This window comes from Urocitellus parryii, chromosome 7, assembly GCF_045843805.1.
Source record: "Urocitellus parryii isolate mUroPar1 chromosome 7, mUroPar1.hap1, whole genome shotgun sequence".
Lineage (NCBI taxonomy): Eukaryota > Metazoa > Chordata > Mammalia > Rodentia > Sciuridae > Urocitellus > Urocitellus parryii.
Genome location: NC_135537.1, coordinates 48,584,846 through 48,605,597, shown reverse-complemented (window position 1 = coordinate 48,605,597; position 20,752 = coordinate 48,584,846). Strand labels below are relative to the sequence as shown.

The following is a 20,752-nucleotide window of genomic DNA, read 5'->3' as shown; positions in this document are numbered from 1 at the left end:
TCTTCCAAATTCAAAATACCCACTATCACATCTGAGGAATTAAATATACATTATTATTGGCACACATTAACATACGGTCTAGAAATTGAAGTTCTACTGTGGACTTAATACCTCTTCTTTGCTTTCGTCGCCTTGAGCAAATTCCTGTGCCTTCTATTAGCCAAAAGCTTGGGAATACATGTTAGACACCATTCTTTTCCTTTCTCTTCCTGTTGCTGTAGCAGATGTAGGTTAATTACAGCCCTCCCACACCCTGAGGACTGAGGAGATTTTAGAATTCTTGTCAACACCTTGTCCTCAGTAGCTACCATCAATTAGTCAGAGTTAACATGCAAATCAAAACAACGCATTTGACTCTCAACTTTAGAGTATACAAGCTCTTCAGAAAGTGTTGTTCCCACTCTCGGCCACCTCAGACTATTCTATATCATGGTCTCACTGAGAGCACTGCTTTGCCACAAATATATTGATGTTGCTGACAGGACATCTCCAAAGGCTGGTCCTTCTGAGTCCATCACCTTCATAAACAGCCATGGTGGAAGAGGATGCAGTTGGCACAAGTGTCTGCTGGAGTGCCCCTGAGTGTACAGCCATGTCTTGGATGTTTAGTCAATCAGAGATGCCACTGGCAAGCTTCTTGAGCAGATGAAGTTGAGGAAGTTGGCAACTGTGTTGACCCATGTTTATCTCCAAGACATTCATCAAGGAAATTTCTTTTTTCTAAGAAGTCTCTTGCTATCCCAGCAGCTCAGAAAGCTGAGGCAGGAGGATATTGAGTTCAAAGTCAGCCTCAGAGATTTAGTGAGGACCTAAGCAACTAGCTGAGACCTTGTCTCTCAATTATATACAATAAAGGACTGGGGATGTGTTTTAGTGGTTAAGTCCCCTGGGTTCAATCCCCAATACAAAAAGAAAGGAAGAAGGAAAAGGAAAGGAAGGGAGGAAGGAAGAAAGAGAGAAAGAAGGAAGGAAGGGAGAGAAAGGGAGAAAGAAAAGGAAGGAAGGAAGGAAGGATGGAAGGAAGGAAGGATGGAAGGAAGGAAGGAAGGAAGGAAGGGAGGAAGGGAGGAAAGGAGGGAGGGGAAAAAGGAAGAAACTGCTTGCTGCCCACAGCAACAGCCTCAAGGGTGTATCTCCCAGGCATCCTGTCCTGGACAGCCTGCAGACACCTGGGGTTCTTCTGTTTCTTTTCAGAGGAAGGGAGAATAACTAAGAGAATAAATACCACCAGACAGATTTGGACTTTCAGCAGATCTCAATAAGTGCATCTACAATTACTCATGAACACAAAGTCTGTCATTCAAAAATTGGGGGCAATAAATTATTTTTAAAGAATACTGATAGAATTGTGCAATAGTTTAGTATGCAAAGGATTCCATGAGGAAAACATCTAAGAATCACTTTACCAGTGTTTATTTTTGATCAGTCATCATCTTTTGCTCACATTTAATCACTTACCTTGAAGAAACTCCTATCTAAATCAGACTTTGGAATGACAAAATTGTCATGTGAATATGTTAGATTACTGGTTAGAGATGAGATGTAGACTAAATTTTAAGTAGCAAAATAAGAGTCCTATAATCCTCAAGAACTACATTATGTTAATTATGGAATAGCATGTCAAATTATTCCATAAGTAATAGGTAATCAGCTAAGGAGTAACTCACGATGACCTGGGCCACCATTCCCTAGTGGGGCCAGATAGACTATAGGTCCAACCAGTGGAACACATAGTGAGTTCTTTTCCCTTTCTTATAGTATACAGCAGTTTCTAAGAGTATAGACTTTGCAGTCAGGTCTCTGATTGAATTCAGACTCACTCCATCACTTTGCTGTGGGACTTTGAGCAAATTACTTAGTCTTTCTGAACTTCAGGGGTTTTTTTGTCCTATGGTCAAAATTGTGTATGTTAGTGGACTTTTCACAGTCCCTGGTACAGCGTAAGCTCTGGTTTCTATAATAATTATTAGTCTCTCAGAGTTCATATAAGAAGGACACACAGGAGTTAGTCATGATTTTCACTGCTACATAAAATATTTACAGTCATGTCTGCCTTTAACATACTTCTTGAAATACATATGAAAATCAGTTATTTTCTAGGAAAAAAGGTATTTACTAGAAAAACATGTTCCCTGTTCCCTACTGAAAGATTAACTCATCAAACATCACTAGATTTTGACACTAGCTTTGGTTCATAAATCAATTTTGCTCTGTCTGAGAATGTTAGGCCTCCTGTATTCCTGCTCTTTATGGCTTAACTTAAGCACACATGAGCTACATCCAGAGAGAAATTTTCTCTTCTATATTCACACCCATCCTATAGAACAGGTCAAAAGCTGGTGACACAGATCAAGGCACAGGATTGCTCAGCCAGCATTTGGGAGACATATGTAGTGTGCTGGGCTCTACTAGTTACTGGCTAATACAACTGACCAAACAGGTCTCCTGCCCCTCTTGATCTTGCATCTTCACACCTAAGGACCAGATGTTGACCCAAAATAGTCTTTCCTCAACTCTTCTTTTATACTGTCTCAGGGTGCCCTCATTCTCTCCTGTGATCTCACATAGCAATGCTGTGTCAATGACTCCCGAATCTGTTTCCAATCCATACATCTCTGTTTTAGGCCCAACTTGCTATGCTGAATAGAATTTCCAATATGTCTCAACATGGTTCACTAATATATAACTCTTACACCAGTCTATTCTGCAACTTAGACTCTATTTCTGTTCACTGGCTGTGAATTCAAAAACAAAGATTTGAGAACTCAGGGATTTTTTTTTTACATAATAAGACTAGTGATGCTAATATTTATTCTATCCACTTATTTATTTAGTTAGTTGTCTAATGTGTGCATTTGCTTATTATTTACTTCTTCTAATAGTCCTATGAGTTAGGTTTACTATTACTTTGGTTTTGCATATGAGATCATTGAGCTTTACTTCTCTCCAAAGCTATACAATCAGAGTTGGATTAAAATCGGGCAATCTGATTTTTGAACCTGTATCCTTAAGCCATTTGGCACATCATTCATGTGGGTTAGGGCCCGGGCTACCATTGCTAAAACAAATAGATTCGATATCAGTAAACGGTAAAAGGGAAACAATCTCATAAGGTGTTTTGGATTCATGACAAAGTGCTAGCCTTTCAAAAACCTCTGACATCATTTCTGTAAAAATATAGTGTACACCAAAGCACAGGGGTGTGAGAAAGCAAAATGCCATCCAGTGAGCTTTCTGCTCAGCCTGGCAGAAGCAGGAAACCAGTAGAATGAAGTAGCCAAAGACTGGGAAGTTATGCTGGAATCAGATTGTGAATGGACTTCTAGGTATTTTCAGGGATTTAACTTCACCCTGTCTACAATGAATGGAAGTAGTGGCAAAGGAGAAAGTCCATGCAACAAAATTCAATGAGATTCTTCACTGAAGAAGGCACGATTTTACTCTATAATTTGCAATAAGTACAGTGGTCCATGCCTTGAGGAGTATGCAGTCTTAGCGAGGAGCATGGAAATTACATAGGCAATCTTAATACACTGTGATTAAGTGTCACAAGGTGCTGTGAGAATAATTATGAGGCACTCCCAATCAATCCATTGTGCCTTATAAGAGAAGACCTCCTAGAAGTAGTCAGAAATTTGTAATTGACATTACATAACCACACTCGTATTATAGAATGATATTTCTATTAGTAGATATGGCTATTCCAAAAAAATGTTGAAAAAGGAAATGATGTTTTTTTAACACCTCATATAAATGTTGTTGATTATTTGAACTGTGATATAAAGAACTGAGAGGTATAGAGGGAATAAGCGTTTTACCAACAGAAAAAACAAACCGAAGAGGAGCATTGCTAGAAAGGACTGTAACCTTTGTAATTTGGTCATTTGAATGACCAACATTCTGAGTTGTAGTAAAACAAGGAAGAACAGAAGGAAGAGGGAAGACCATGAATTTGGTTTGAGACATGTTAATTTAGAGGCACTTATGCATTACAGATGTTTGATGGGCAGCTGTCACTTCATGTCATAAATAAAACAATGCAAGAAACTTAAGTTTTGAATTCTACAGAGCATGTAGATGACATTTTAAAAATTTGTTGATTGATTCTTTTTAGTCATACATGACAATAGAATCCATTTTTATATAATTGTATAAGCATGGAATATATCTTATCTAGTTAGGATCCCAGCCCCATTCTTGTGGATGTACATGATGGTTGGATTCACTGTGATGTTTTCATATATGCACATAGGAAAATTGTCAGGATCATTTCACTGTCTTTTATTTTCCTATCCCACTCCCTCCCTCCATTCCCCATTGTCTAATTTACTGAACTTCTATTCTTCCCTTCTCCCTTTATTGTCGGTTAGTTTCCCCATATCATAGAAAACATTCAACCTTTGGCTTTTGGGGATTGGCTTATTTCACTTAGCATGATAGTTTCCAGGTCCATCCATTTATGGCAAACTTCATAAAGTCATTCTGCTTTATGGCTGAGTAATACTCCATTGTGTATATATACCACATCTTCTTTATCCATTCATCTGTTGAAGGGCATCTAGGTCAGTTCCATAGGTTAGCTATTGTGAATTGAGCTGCTATAAACATTCATATAGTATTCTTATTTTAAATAATTTGATATATACTGAGGAATGGAATAACTGGGTCAAATGGCGTTTCCATTCCAAGTTTTCTGAGGAATCTCCATACAGCTTTCCAGAGTGGTTGCACCAATTTGCAGTCCCACCAGCAATGCATGAATGTACCTTTTCCCCTACATCATTGCCAACATTTATTGTTACTTGTATTCTTGATAATTGCCATTCTGACTGTAGTGAGATGGCATCTTGATGTAGTTTTAATTTGCATTTCTCTAATTGCTAGCTAGAGATATTGAACATTTTTTCATATATTTGTTGACCAATTGCATTTTTTCTTCTGTGAAATGTCTGTTCAGTTCCTTCACCCACTTAATGATTTGGTTATTTGCTTTTTGGTGTTAAGTCTTTCTGGTTCTTATATAGCCTGGAGATTAATGCTCTGAGGTACATGTGATAAAGATTTTCTCCCATTCTGTAGGCTCTGCCTTTGCACCCTTGATTGTTTCCTTTGCTGTGAAAAAGCATTTTAGTTTGATCCCATCCCATTTATTGATTATTTATTTTACTTCTTGTGCTTTAGAAGTCTTATTAAGGAAGTTAGTTCCTAAGCCAATATGTTGGACTGACGGGCCTCCATTTTCTTCTAGTATGTGTAGGGTTTCTGGACTAATACCTACATTCTTAATCCACTTTGATTTGAATTTTGTGTAGAGTGAGAGATAGGGGTTCAATTCCTTTCTACTACATATGGATTTTCAGTTTTCCCAGCACCATTTGTTGAAGAGGCTTTCTTTCCTCTGTTGTATGTTTATGGCACCTCTGTCTAGTACCAGATAACTGTTTATATGCGGGTTTGTCTCTGTGTTTTCTATTCTGTTCCACTGGTCTTCTTGCCTCTTTTTGCTGCCAATACCATGCTGGGTTCTTTGGGGGGCGAAGTAGGGGGATACTCCATACTGAACTCAGGAGCACTCAACCACTGAGCCACATCCCCATCCCTATTTTGTATTTTATTTAGAAACAAGGTCTCACTGAATTGCTTATAACCATTGCTGAGGCTGGCTTTGAACTCAAGATACTCCTGTCTCAAACCCCTAAGGTTGCTGAGATTATAGGTGTGTACCACTGAGCCTAGCTTCATGCTGTTTTTGGCACTATATCTCTTCAGTATAATTAAGGTCTGGTATTGTGATGCTTCCTGCTTCAATTTTCTAATAATTTTTTTTTTGGCTACTCAGGGTTTCTTATTTTTCCAAATGCATTTCATGACTGCTTTTTCTATTTCCATGAAGAATGACATTGGAATTTTAATAATAATTGCATTGAATCTGTAATTGCTTTTGGTACCATGTAGATGACATTTAAAACCAGATGAGATGTCCCAGTGGAGCACAAAAGTATTAATACAGAAAGTATGACAGTGCCATAAGGCACATGTGAACAAAAATATACACACACACAAAAGGAATCTGAGATATAGCCCAGGATGGGAGGCATGAGGCATGATCTTTGGAGCCAGAAGGCCTGAATTCAAATCCTAACTCAGCCATTGTCTTTGTGACTTTGGGCAAAGTACTTATCATCTTTTGGTCTCAGTTTCTTCATCTGTAAATGGGAACTACTTCAGAGGGTATAACAATCTTTAAATAAATTAGTACTTCAAAAGCATTTTGAATAATACCTGGCCTTTAGTAAACACAGCTTATTTTTTGTTAAGTGTGAAATGTTATAATTCTTTTAGGACCACGTATTGATCTTCATTCTTGCTCTATTTTATGTCTCTCCTCTTTCTTACTTTTTCTGAAGGCTACGGTTTGTTTATCTTATTCTGCTCCTAAATTCTAGTGGGTCCTAAATGAAGTATTATTAAATTCACTGTGAAAAGTAAATCTTAAGAAAGATAAAATCAATCCCTTTCTTCACAAAACAATTACCTTGTAAAACAACCTTAGGAAAGTTCTCTCTAGGCATATAGCAATATAATCACCTGTTTCTAAAACTAAATTGATGAACAATGTTCTCCAAAGAGATGTATCTCCTCATTTTCTTCCTCTGCTTTGTTTTTCAGTTTAAGAGACAAAAATTACTGAAATGAGCTTTTCATACATTCAGACAGTTTCTGCATTTAAAATTAAGAATTTGTCTTTGGCAAATGACCATGGGGGTTTATTCTGTTCCAGGAACTGTGTTAGATACTCTAAGTACATAACTCCTTATTCTTCACAGTAATCCCTTGAGTTGGTTAGGATGTTTGCTACATACTTGAGGAAGATGAGAGTGGTCAGGTTCTCTGAAACATATCAAAGCTAAGGAACTTGACTCAATGCAATGAATCATGACTAAGCAACCAGTTACAAAGCAGAGCATCACCCAACCTGAGTCAGTTGTCACTTGCTCTGCAGTATCTTCATGTTAAAGATGAGACATGTGGTAGTTGCTGGATAGTGGTTCCCTTCCAAAGTTTCCTGCTCTGCAGGTGAGCATGGAACATGCTTGGGAGTCTTGGTACCTAGGACTTATATTTTGTGGCTTAGAATGACTGATGAGCAATTATCCCTTATTTCTGCTCAGTTTATGGCGCATCTCCAGACTGGACCTATTGCAGGCTTAACACAAAACTATTGGGAGTCTCTTATCTAAGCAGAGATACAGGTTTAATAGTTTTACCAGTCTGGGGATAGGAAAGATGGTGGAATGAGACAGACATTGTTACCCTAAGTACATGTATGATTGCACCAATAGTGTGACCCTACTTTGGGTACAACCAGAGAAGTCAAAAACTTGTGCTCCATTTGTGTACAGTGAATCAAAGAGCATTCTGCTGTCATGTATAACTGATTATAACAAATAAATGAATTCAAAAATATATATTTTTACCAGTCTTACTCAGACTCTAAGTTCACTTCTCAATCCAAAACTATTGTCCGGAAAATATATCATAATGATGGAGGGAAGTATTAGAAGCTCAGATGGAATTGTCCCTAAAGATGAAGCTGTTAAAGGGAGTTAAAAGGAGAAACTTGGAAGATAACTAGATTGTGCAAAGGGAAGAAAAGGAAATCAGTATTCTGGTATGAAAATAGAACATTCAAGGCACCAATGCAAAGTTAAACTAGATGTGTCTGCAAAATAAATAGGTGATTTCTCTACAGTAAAGCATTGAGTAAGTAAAAGAACAATGTGGCAAAAAAAAAGGTGTAGGCACATTTATGAAGCACGAAAATGTGTGGGCATTTTCCTGTGGTTGTGGAAATTGTCAAGAAAGGTGGTGTCATTACAGTAGCATTTTAGCTGTCAATAGGTTCAGAGGCTGAAATGTTGGTGTAGAAAGAAATTCAAATTATTCTGAATTGCTAAATCTGGGAGAAATCTTGATAGGCATTAAAAATAAAAATTGCCTCAATTTGAGAAGTTATTTCCATTTCCTTCCAATAAGATAATTATATGACATGCGTTAGTACACTTTTTCTATAAAAGACATATAGGAAATATTTTAGGATTGTAAACATAAAGTCTTGGTCACAACGAACTCCTCAACTTACTTCTGTAGCACAAAAGAATCCTTAAACAATATTTATATGAAATAGAATGGCTGCATTACAATGAGTCCAATGAGCTTTACTGGGGATACTAAGATTTGAATCTCATATAACTCTCACATGTCACAAAATATCAGTATTTTCCAACCTCTTTAAAAAATGTAAAAACCATTCTTAATTTGTGATTTGTGTAAAAGAAGATGGTGTGTAAGATTTGATCAGTTGGTCAAAGTTTGCAAATCCCTGATTTACAGAATCAATCAAACTTTCAATCCAACATTATTTTGAAAACTGAGTTCTCTTCTGATGCTATTAAACATTTGGAAGGAGACAATCAAAGTGGTAAGTGAAACAGTAGAGAAGGAGCTGCTAATTAGCTAGCTAAACTAGCCATAGGAATCACTGGGATCAGTGGGACATGTGTCCCTCTATGTTCCCATCCACAGCAACATGTCTGAGTCCTTCAGAAAAAAAGAAAAATTCATCAATAATTACTATTTCAAATACTCTCTGAACACAACATTTGGACAATTTCAGAGCAAAGACAAAATGTAATAGGCCTCACTTTTATTCCAGTTGTTTATGATACCCAAAACGAATTTATATAATATAGTTCTTAAATATATGGTGTGGGTGGCTCAACGGTACCATTTCACACAAGCAAATAACGCACATACCCTAAATCTGAAAAAATGATGGGGTGAAATGATTGACAAGTCCAGAGAAAAGGAATTCCACTAGTGTTCACATGTTATCTTCTGTTCAAGGGTTATAAGACCAAAAATGAGGGAGAAGTGATATTATCGTGATAGTTCAAATAAATAAACAGCCTTCTAGTCCTTATATAGAATCCCTTTAATTTCTGTCATGTCATTTTCTTTGATCACTTGGCACTTGCCATGTTTTGTAAAGCAAGTGCAGCCAAATATTTTCATTACTTATCTTCAACTTTTTCTCTCCACTGCTGTTGGCTTATCTATATTACAAATAAGAAAAATAACACATTATGGGAATTCATTTACATGAAGGTAGGGATGTCAATAACATTGGAGTCTACAAAAGGAAAACGTTACATAAATATACGCCTCTAAACTATTTGCACCAATTGTTGTTTTTATCTTCTCCCCCACCTGCAGCTCTGCAGGGGGATTGCCAGGGTACTGGCTCCCTATAAAAGTTCCCCTGCTGCTATGATTGTTCACCCAAAGCAAGATGGCATGCGGAAGAAACTCATGCCACCTCTTCCCATCGTGCACCAAGGCATAATTCTAATAAGCTATATTTTTCCATATACAGAATGAAGTAAAAACAAAATAGTGATTTAAACTAATTCTAAGACAGTCACTTTAATTGTCCATTTTACTATGTAAAATAGTCAGTTGATATGCAGTAATGCTACAGAACTAAATTTCTTGCCATTTCCTTATAACCATTCTTATATTTTTAAATATTTTAAAACCTGAAACCAGCATGTATTTACAATGTCTTCAGTATTTGTCTACATTTAACCATAATTGTACATTAAGAAATCCACAATGAAAATAACATGACCAATATATGCCAACTAAGTGGTCTCCATAATTATTAATTTGAAAATATGTACAAAGGGATCTTCTCGAGACTTATTTCTCTTTTTAAAAAATACCAGTTATTAGGTGGAAGCAATTCTAGTCCATTTTATGATGAGGAAAAATAATCTGTAGTGTTTTTTTTTTTTAAGTAGCTTTCTCAAGATGTCACAACTGTCCAGAACCTTCAGGATTAGACTTCACTTTTGATATGTGATGAGGTAGCGAGAATACCCAGTTCTTAGGAAGAAGAACCCTAATCTATGACCCAACACTACCACATCCCCCACCCCAAGGAAACTACTGTCACTAAATGATCACATATGACATGCTGCTTCCTTCTTCATCATAGAGTATTTACCCTCAAAATCAATTATTCAGCCAATGTGTAGCCGAAAACATTATACATTTTTTCGCTATTACAACTTCAAATAGTTATATTGAAAGTTCCACAAATTATCACGAATAAAGAAAATAAGATACAGAGAGTACGCACTGGAATTAGACTAACACTATTTGCATTTTAATCTACTATTTAAATGTTACCCATTCCAAAACTCTCTCATTTTACTTCGCCTATGTATTATCCAGCCAGAATTTGAATTAGTTCAGATTAAGTTTTAATATATTATTTACAGCATTTTCTACTGCTAAACCATGTATTTCCATCCAGTGAGTCAGATTCATGTAAAAGCAATTTTGAGTGTACAGCAAATTGTTATATTAAAATAAATCTTTCATATATTTTTTCATAGGCTTGAATCAAAGGAGCCTTTCCTGTCTGTTGGGTGAGTATGTCTAAATATTTTAAATATTAATTATTTAATTCAAATTCACAAGGTCTTCTGAGATGATATTTGTAGTCATTTAGCCCCATATTCAAAACCATAACATGTCATTGCATGCCACATTGCTCTGTTTGTTTTATACAGACTTAACTAAAACGCTCCTCAGGCTGTTTTGTGACCTCAGAAATTCAGCTACTGGATGCATGTGAAATGCTACATCTTTTGTAAAAACTAAACAAATAAGTGAATTTCCATATTCTCATTATGGAAAGATGCACAGATTGGTTTTTTAAAATTCCCCTGAACCACAGCTGCACTCTTCCCAGTCTGTTTACCCATTTGTATACTATTTCTTTTTAGTCTATGCTACTTAGTGTTTCATCACTCTCCTCCAAAGCTTTCTTCAAAACCTATATCTTTTCTCCTTTTCTCTCATTTAACTTTATTTCTCCAATTGACTCACACTCTTTGCTTCTCTGAACAAGAAGCTGAAGAACCCTGAGGCAGATTTGGGTAAGACAAGGGCTTGCCTCTTCTGATGGCCATTGTTCTGAGTCACAGTGCATGTCCTATGTCAACATTTTGTTGACAAGGATGTAAATGTGCTGTTTGGGGGCAATTAGCAAAAAGCGTTGAAAGACATGATCTCTAACAAAAATAAAATCATGCTATATTTGATAGGGGAAAAAAAGTTACATATAGGCAGCTACTATACTTTTGGCTTAGTGACCAGAAAGATGAGATAGGGCTAGATGTTTTAATGATCAGATCAATTTTCTTTTATTACTTTTCTCACAGTCCTGGAGTATTTCTATCACACGTTGAACAAAATGGTCCCCAATTCCCTCCTACTCCTCATAAAAGCATTTCAGAAAGTCATTCGAATCATGGAAATCAAAATAATTGTTAGGAAAGGTGGAAGGGGAAAAATGGTGTATGTGCATTTTCCTGCAGGATTTCATGAAAAATGAAAGGTCAAGTTGGTTTGATCCAAAAAATCGTTAGAGCATACTACTCTGCTACATCGATCATCAGCTCCTATTGTTAAAAATCTCTAAACCTGAAGAAATCTTTTATTTTGAATGCATATGTGTCTCCATTGAGTCAAGAGGGCTGAAATAACTTCTCTTCATGCCTCACTTAGTACAGCTTCTCTGCCACCTCTCCTATTCTCATGACTACTCTGAGATGGAATCCATTTTTTATTACATGCCTCTATTGAACAAGGGCAGACCCTAAGTAATCTTTGTTTACAACTTATCAGGAGATGAACACTCAGCATTAGAGTCCTGAGAAAAACTTTACAAAACAACTTTATAAAACAACCATGATGTATAACTTGACAAATACTTAAAGTTAGAATACTGGAATGACACTAATTAAATATTGATGCTCTTTTTCTGCATCTTAAAAGTAAACTGGGGTAAAGCATGCAACTCAAATGGTTCTGCTGACCAAATATTCTAACTTATAACCAAATTTGCTGATCCTCCCAAAAAATTATTCTGAAAACTTTATTTGTCAGAAAGTATGCATGAATCTCTCTCCTGCCTGTTCAACGAGAAAATGTGGTGAAAATGAACATAATAGACATATATAAACCCACCAGGCACCAGGAAGTCTATTGTAAGAACTACAATTCAGATTTATGACTTTAAATTTATAGTCACATGTGAAAGGGAATAAGTGCATGGTCTACAGTTTATGGTATCAGTATGTGATATTGAGTTTGTCCCCTGTATACCTTGCATTAATTTTAATCCTATAATCAATAAAAGTGTATGCATTATATTAATGAACAAATCACTGCCAAATATTGCATACTTCAGCCCATCACCTGCCACGTGTCTAAAATGTTTGTTAATATGTATTTCTGAAAAGTGGCTTTTACCCTCATAATCTGACACTTACAAGCTAACTGTGTTAATTTAGGCAATTACTCAAACCCCCAAGCTTAAGATCCTTATTTGTAAAATGGAGATTAAATAAGATAATTTTGATGAAACATTTAGCACTGTACTTGACACATAGGTATTGCTCATAAATGTTAGCTATTATTACAGTTCTAAAACATATATGTATAATTCTATTAAAAAATCAGAGATCTCTGAAATAGTGTGGATGATAAAGCTTTATTCTTATAGATAGGGCTTTGAGTTACATGTGAACACCAAAAAAAGTATTTACAATAGAGGGAAAAATAGAAATTATGATAGAATAAGCTATGAACAAGATTATTACAGATATTGTTTCAGGTTTTAATAATAAACACTAATAATTATCACTTAAATTTTTTGTATAGACATACTGATACTTTTAAATGTGTATTTATTCTTAAAGGAACCAATTTTTTTTCTGATAAATGTGCAACACTAATTTTGGAATAAAAATTTTAAATTTCACAATATAAAATAAATCTGAATATACCAGTAGGAAAAAATATCAAAGAAAATATTTGCTTACTGAACAAGATCAAGGGACTTGTAAAAAGAAGTAGGTGAAATGTCAGATCTTAGAACTATATATTTTCAGATATTAGAACAAAGACTATACATTGAAATAAGAAAAGTTTTCCTTCATATGCATGAAGAAATTATTAATAAAATAATATCATTAGGAAAAAAGAAACTATAGTCTCTCCTTGCCTCATGTAATGTAGTTTTCCCATAATGTGCCTAGAATGAGGCAGGAAGGCTCATCCCAAAGTCTGACTTTGTTCCCAGGACAATGATGCAGTGAAAGTGAGCATACATACATGCTTCCCATGCACAAGTCCTCATGTACACTTAGCTCTCTGGAATCTCTTAATAACTCTGAATGGTAACTTCTCACAGTCCCTTTCTGCTTTGAAATACATGTGGTAGAGTTGATAGCACTGATCTAGGACTGCCTTTGAATTCACCCATCGGAGACCAGGACAGATGCAAAGAACTCAGATAGTGTCAAGGACATCTCCAAACTGCTTGGGCTAAGGTGCATAAAATCTCATTTTGATGTGTCCAAGACCTAAGGCTGGGATTATATTATAAATTTTAAAAAACTTTAAATATAATTTAAGTATTAAATATTTAATAAATATTGGTTAAATATTAATGAAAATCTTTTTAAAATATTATATATAAATTTGTTCTTTTATATTTTAAATGTTTTATAAATTCATTATAAATATATCATATTAAGTATGTTGATATCATAAATAAAATAAACTTAAATATTAAACTTCTTGCCCAAGTCACTCACTTAAGATTAACAAAATAAGTTGAGCAACATTTATTTTAGTGTGGTGTTTAAGCTTGGGGGCTAAACAAGTACTAAATGGCTAATATTCTAATTATCCTGATAGCAATTTAGAGCAATTAATAAAACTTATGCTTACAAAGACTTCCTTTTAGGAAGCATCAGATTCTGATTTTGGAAATAAGCTAGAAGAAAACAGGCATCAACTTTGCATATAGAAAACTAAGTAAGAACAGAGTGATCATCTCAATTAAGATTCTAAGATATAAATCTTAATTTAAAACCAGTCTTGCCTTTAAAAAGCTTTTTACAGCTTTGTAATGAGAAATACAGATGTGAGAAAGAGGAAGATCCTGTTCATTTGAAGTCTGCTATTTGATTCACATTGTAGAAGGACTTGACAAGACAATGCAGGAGTTCTCTTCAAGTACAAGCACTGTGACTGTTGACACTTCCCAAACACTGAGCCACTTGTTAAATACACTGAAGGAACCAAAGGAAAATTCCTGCATGAATTATCTCTTCTCACCTCTTCAGCAGGTTAAAAAGATAACTTTTTTTAAAAAAGAAGACTTTCAATGTAGAATTCATTGTAGTTTGGCATTGAAATCTGAATTATACCAGTCTTCCAGTTAATGAGTTTTTCAAGAGTAAATTTATTATGAGAGTGACTAGCACAAGGGTAAAATTTTTTCAGACTTTTTTTAACTGTATCAGAATAATTTAAATAATTAAGAACTAACTAAAAATCATATTGATATATCTCAGAATATATTATTTCCCAGGTTTGCTTAGGAGATCTGTAAGAGTACATCAAAGATAAAAATACTAGAATTAATACAATAATCTCTTTTATGACACTGGCTCTGTGAGTGAGCTGATCACATACCAGTTAGGCCTGGATCTCAAATGTTCTTGAGATGGATGAAATCTATTCTGCTAAGTCTAAACAGGGAGTAAGCACTATCAGGGTGGCAAAGCTCCAAATTAATCATTTAATTGCTAACAAGTGTGTTTTATTAAATAATTTTCTTTGAATGATGTTTCCCCCCTTTGTTCCCAGTCTTGAACTTGTATTGCCAATATACTCTTGCTATTATGAAAACTTTATTAACCTTGTCATTCTTCTTCTTTGGTGGGAGGGGCAGTCGGGACTGAACTGAGCCACATCCCCAGCCATACTTTTTGTATTTTATTTAGACAGGATCTCATTGAGTTGTTCAGCGCCTCTCTTTTTGCTGAAGCTGGTTTTGAACTTGCGATCCTCCTGTCTCAGCCTCCTGAGCTACTGGGATTACAGTCATGTGCCACTGCACCCTGCTAACCTTAGCATTCTAATTAGGTTAAAGATTCATATTTTATTTTTACCCATGTTTTTTTACCCATAAGAAATCTTACATTTAATAACATATACCATATATTATACTATTAGCCACCTGCTTTAAGAGTCCAAACTCTGTGATTTGATTTCCTTGATTTGAATTGATCTTCTAACATTTTTTATATAGGTGGCATGGGCAGTTAAATTCATCTGATGGTCTATTTTCTCACATAAAGGGGCATCTAATTCCTGGTTGTTATGAATAAAACAATGCTCAAAGTGCTCAGGACAGTGTCTGTTTAAAATGAGTAAACAGAAAATGAATAGCAATTGCAGCTAATATTCTATGCAATGATTATCAGGAGTATGATATTAAAAACTTTAATAATAGAATCATGGGAAAAGAAAAGCAATGCTGATCTATGAATGGTTGGATAGCAGAACATTAAAAAGTAAAAGCAAATTTTGAATAATTTGAATACTGTCAAATTATTCGCAGGAATTAAGGAGTTGTCTTAATTCAGGAATTGAGAAGTTAAAGAAATTGATGAGATGGTCAGGAAAAAATTTAAGTAGGACTTGTGTTTATCCTAAGAGATGCAAGAATTCATTTGAGAGGTATTAAGACTGGCATTCCTGGGAGAATGCAGTAGGTAGTAGAGAGAAGATATCACACCAAGAAAATCAAAGATTCCCATCTAGCAATTTTGAGAAGTTCATTAAGAGACACGAGAGGTAAGCTAGGCAAGTTAAGGTAGGGTATGAGTTCAGAAATTATACTAATACACTGACTTAGCTGCCATCTTATGGGTGACATAGAGTCATTGGTTCATATCTACTTGCCCCTTTTATTTTGTTTTTAACTGAAGTGGGATAGCATCCAAAATGAGGTCATAGTATAGCCACTTAGAAAGCTACACTATAGTTGAAGCGTGACTTGAAAAAAACAAGATTGAAGAGAATCAAATAAGAATGGAAGAAAATGTCAGGTGAAATCCTTTTCTTTAAGAATATCAGAATTAGTAAGTTTGATTGGGTGATTTCTTGGAGGATTCTCAATTGGGCTGGGGGGGATCATGGCAACAGATGACAAAGGTAAAGTCCAGGAACAGTGTAGAAACCATGAAAAGGTTGATGAGAAATAGTCCCTTAGCTTTAAATATGAGCATCAGACATCCTGGAATCATTAATAGCCCATCCAATGCCTGTCTTTTGATGGTGTGGTTTCAATTTTCTATACATCTCCAGGGGAAAAAAGGAATAAGGAAATAAAGCCAATTTTCCTCTTCTAAAAATCTATTTTTTCTTGTTGTTGTCATTGTTTTAGACTCAGACAGTGCCACCACAAAATTAATGATTTCTTCAGCAACGGCACTTGTTTCGTTTTTTTTTTTTTTTTTTTTTTCCCCCCAGGGCCCTTCAGGCTACTTCTCTGGAGAGTATACAAAGTTTCCACAATGCTATTTTTGTAATCTAAAGCAGTTGTGTTTTCAGGCCCGATGCTACAACTGTAATTTTAATTTATCAACCTGCCACTCAGTGAAATGCTGTAAAAACATTTGAAGGCTTAAACCCATCATTTATTTCTGCACCTGTCAATGACACTCTTCTGTACTTGTCAAAATCATTTAAACTGCACCATGATGGCATATACAATATCACCAATAAATTGGGTAATCAATCATGTATGTGCATATTTTGACGGTGATGTCTTGAATGCATGGGCTCCGGGACACATTTTAAGAAGCACGAAATCATTACTCTTCAATAATAAAATAGTCTAGTCATCAAAAAGAGTCATCCTCAGTCCTTACAAATAAAATATGTCTCAGGAACAGAGCGTCTGATTGTGACTGAAATGGCTTTTCTTTCTTCAGTGAAATGTTCTCCTCAGGGAAAAGGAAATAATTGCAGATTATAGCAGGCAGGAAAATAGTGTTACATGGAGGGAAGAAAATGCATAGGATCATTAAATAGATTTATTTAAGCTCTTTTTATAAAGAAAGCAGTGGTGCAGTACTTTATAGCTGATGATATTTCAAAAGAGTGTTATCAGCACTTCCACCACTATCTAATTTGTTCATATAATAAAGTGTCACATTAACCCAAATGTCACAATTCATATCAGTTTTACATTGAACATTGGCATTGTTATATATCATAGGCAACCTCTTCCTCCCCAAAATTTGGATGAGATCTTTGATCATAATGTCATTATGTTATTAGAGAGAGGGAGATGAAAAGAGAGAGGCAGAGACAGAAAGAGACAGAGACAGAGAGAGAACCTACTCAGTCATTAAATCCATTCTACCCCCAAACACATATGATGTTCTATAGGCTATGAGTCTATTTAAAATAAAGTGTTATTAAAATTGCAAAATTAAATAATATTGGCTAAAGTTTGTATCCTCTAAACTCTTGTTTGTAGAACAAACTCAATTCCTCACCGCTAAATGGGTCTAAAAGGACAAGTCTTACAATCCCTTTAAAGTCTGTGGAAGGCTTATGAACACTTTATATCACACATTTCTTAAACAATTTGTTTTATAGACATTATATGGCCATACATAATAAATAAAGAAACATATTTGACATGCATAAGTTCTCACTCATAAGAGGAGCTAATCTTAAGTGGACTTAGGAATCAAATTTAAATCCACCAAAATTTGAAGAGGTGTATTAACTTACTCAAATACTATTGTTTCCATATTGCTACCAGCACTTTTTTCATAGATGATGAGGGTTTTTGTTTGTTTAAGTACTGGGGATGGAATCAGGGCATTATCCATGCTAGGAAAGTGTTATTTCACTGAGCTACACCCCCAACTATAGTCATGAAGTTTTTAAACTATCAGGCTAGATTGGAAAAAGTAATCACATAGTCTGATTGATGAAAGAGATATTTATTGAATATCTATATGAATAAAACAATGTAGGGGCTGGGGATGTGGCTCAAGCGGTAGCGTGCTCGCCCGGCATTCGTGCGGCCCAGGTTCGATCCTCAGCACCACATACAAACAAAGATGTTGTGTCCGCCGAAAACTAAAAAATAAATATTAAAAAAAATTTTCTCTCTCTCTCTCTCTCTCTCTCTCTCTCTCTCTCTCTCTCTCTCTCTAAAAAATGATGTCCTTCAGTAGATGAAAGGATAAAAAAAATATATGGCATGTATATATATATATATATATATATATATACACACACACACATACATACATACAATGGAATTTTACTCAGCAATAAAAGAGAATAAAATCATGGCATTTGCAGGTAAACGGATGGTGTTGGAGAAGATAATGCTAAGTGAATTTAGCCAATCCCCAAAAACAAATGCCGAATGTTTTCTTTGATATAAGGAGGCTGATTCATAGCGGGGTAGGGAGGGGGAGCATGGGAGGAATAGAGGAACTCTAGATAGGGCAGAGGGGTGGGAGGAAATGGGAGGAGGAGTTAGCAATGATGGTGGAATGTGATAGACATCATTATCCAGAGTACATGTATGAAGACATGAATTGGTGTCAACATACTTTATATATAACCAGATATGAAAAATTGTGCTGTATATGTGTAATAAGAATTGTAATGCATTCTGCTGTCTTTTATTTTTCTTTTAAAAATCAATAAAAATACCTCACTAGAAATGAAAACACAAAATAAAAAGTGCTTTGATTTCATTGATTTGACCACCTTTGACCCACCTCAAAGGAAAGAAAACTATGTAAGCTCTCTTAAAGAGAATAAATTCCTTCATTTTTTAATAACATAAAATATACTTAAAGCTGAATATCTAATTGAATCATACTTTATTATCTAAGTAATTTCTCAAGAGTGTAAATAACATTCATCTTAAGAGAGTTCAAAATTGATTATCCTTTATTCTGTGTTAGTTAATGAATCTTTACTGATTCTCATATGGATAAAAGTGATATCATCACTCTTTTAATACAGGAAAGCTGAGATGCAGAGGTATGATAATATCTCCATGAAGACACACAAAACATTTACAGCCATTTGGGAATGAAGCCAATCTGAGGCCTTTGCTGAAAGAGCTGCTAATTTCTAATACTAACACTATGTTCCCTTCTGAGTTTCAGGTTCATTTGAATCATTATGGATGTCTAAATAATAGCTTTAATTATACAGGAAAATAATCACATACATTAAAAGTTATTTATTACTTTTTGGAGACACTGTGAATCTCAGACTTGCATTATAAAAGTGCTAGGCAAGTTTTAAAGGCTTACTTCTCAATCACATTCTGATCACCTCGCTAAGAATGACTGATCTTTATTTCATCAGTCTCAAAATATGACCTTTTCAATGCTTTTAATGCCATTTTCAAAGCACAGAAATGCTTTTTGATTCAAAAGGATTTTCTGCTTAACTCTACAGAACAAATCAGTTACCACAGTATAATCAGTAACTGCCAAATATTAGCAAAAGTCAGGCATTACTTATTCTTTAAGAGCTTTTTAGAACATTTTTCTTTTAAAGCTCAAAGTATCGAACAGCTATATCTTGTCATGTGCTAACCAAAGTAGACATTAAAATGAAGAGTTAACACCCAAATGTTTCTTATTTTTAGAAACCTCATTACTTCTTTGGTGCAATTTTTACTAGATCACATTCAAGATACACTACAGGCCACATTCAACTTCAAAATGAAAGTTATTTCATTGCAGTGGTAAGCAAACCTTGACTACAGTTTCCCTTTAGCTTCAATGAAAAGCATGTAAAAGATGAAACACTTGATGGGACATTTCTTCAGATATTGGCTAAATTATCATATCATGCAGGCAGTAATTCAAAGAAGTGTATGCTATAACCCAATTGGATCTTAAAAATCTTGAAAGCCTTGTAAAAAGTGAGGCTCCCCAGAGAAGCTATTTTAAAGATATGTTCTGTAAATCATGGTCCTTTGATTATCCTCATTAATCTCGGGAGGCCTGTAGCAGGCTAAGTACTTCAAATTCCCATGTAAGACCAGCAAGTCATAGATTAAGAAGATGCCCAATAAATCAAAGCATTCACTCCTAGATTTCTTAAGTTGCCAGCTTTGACTTTGAAACTCTAGAGAAAGGACTGATAGTATTGATGGCCTTTGTGCAATGAACAGCTGTCCAGTTTCATTAAGTACCTCCATTCATTCTTTGACAGGCACTGTGTGTATGAAAAGTATGATGTGGTAACAATGTCAGCTGCTATTCTCTACTAGCCCATGAGACAGGGACAGTTTCCTATTAAATATTGAGCTTTCTTTCCATACTGTAAAGATCACAACACTAAATGGTTATTGCTGCAGAATTCAGTATTAGACGTTTATTTTTGACAATGTCAGATGAAGAGTGGTATTAAGTAAGACTTAAATATATCTAAGAGGTTCTTCATATTCTTCAGTTTATTTTGAGAAACACTGTTCAATGCTTAACATTGAGACTTGTGAAGTACAAACCGGGGGTTAAAAACAAGAAGTGGATATTACAATGCCATTTTATTCTAATTGAGACTTCATTCCCAGGAATGAATGAATATCAATTCAGTTATATTTAGAAAGGAGGTATTCGGTGCAAAAGTCATATTATAAAAATGCACAAAGCCATACTGGTAGATGCAAAGCAAAATTAAACAGTGGACCAGATTCTGATACTTCTCATAGTGGATTCAGTAAACAGTGCTGATCAGTGAATCATTTTATACC

The 20,752-nt window shown here is 35.1% G+C and overlaps 1 protein-coding gene across 1 annotated transcript in view; it reads left to right on the top strand.

The window, feature by feature from the left end:
- The window catches only part of Ralyl (RALY RNA binding protein like), a 330,570-nt gene that overhangs the window by 229,630 nt on the left and 80,188 nt on the right, over window positions 1-20,752 (top strand). Inside the window, exon 3 of the mRNA XM_077801181.1 lies at window positions 10,464-10,496. Coding sequence (XP_077657307.1) covers window positions 10,464-10,496 — 33 coding nt within the window. The remainder of the gene's footprint in view (window positions 1-10,463; window positions 10,497-20,752) is intronic.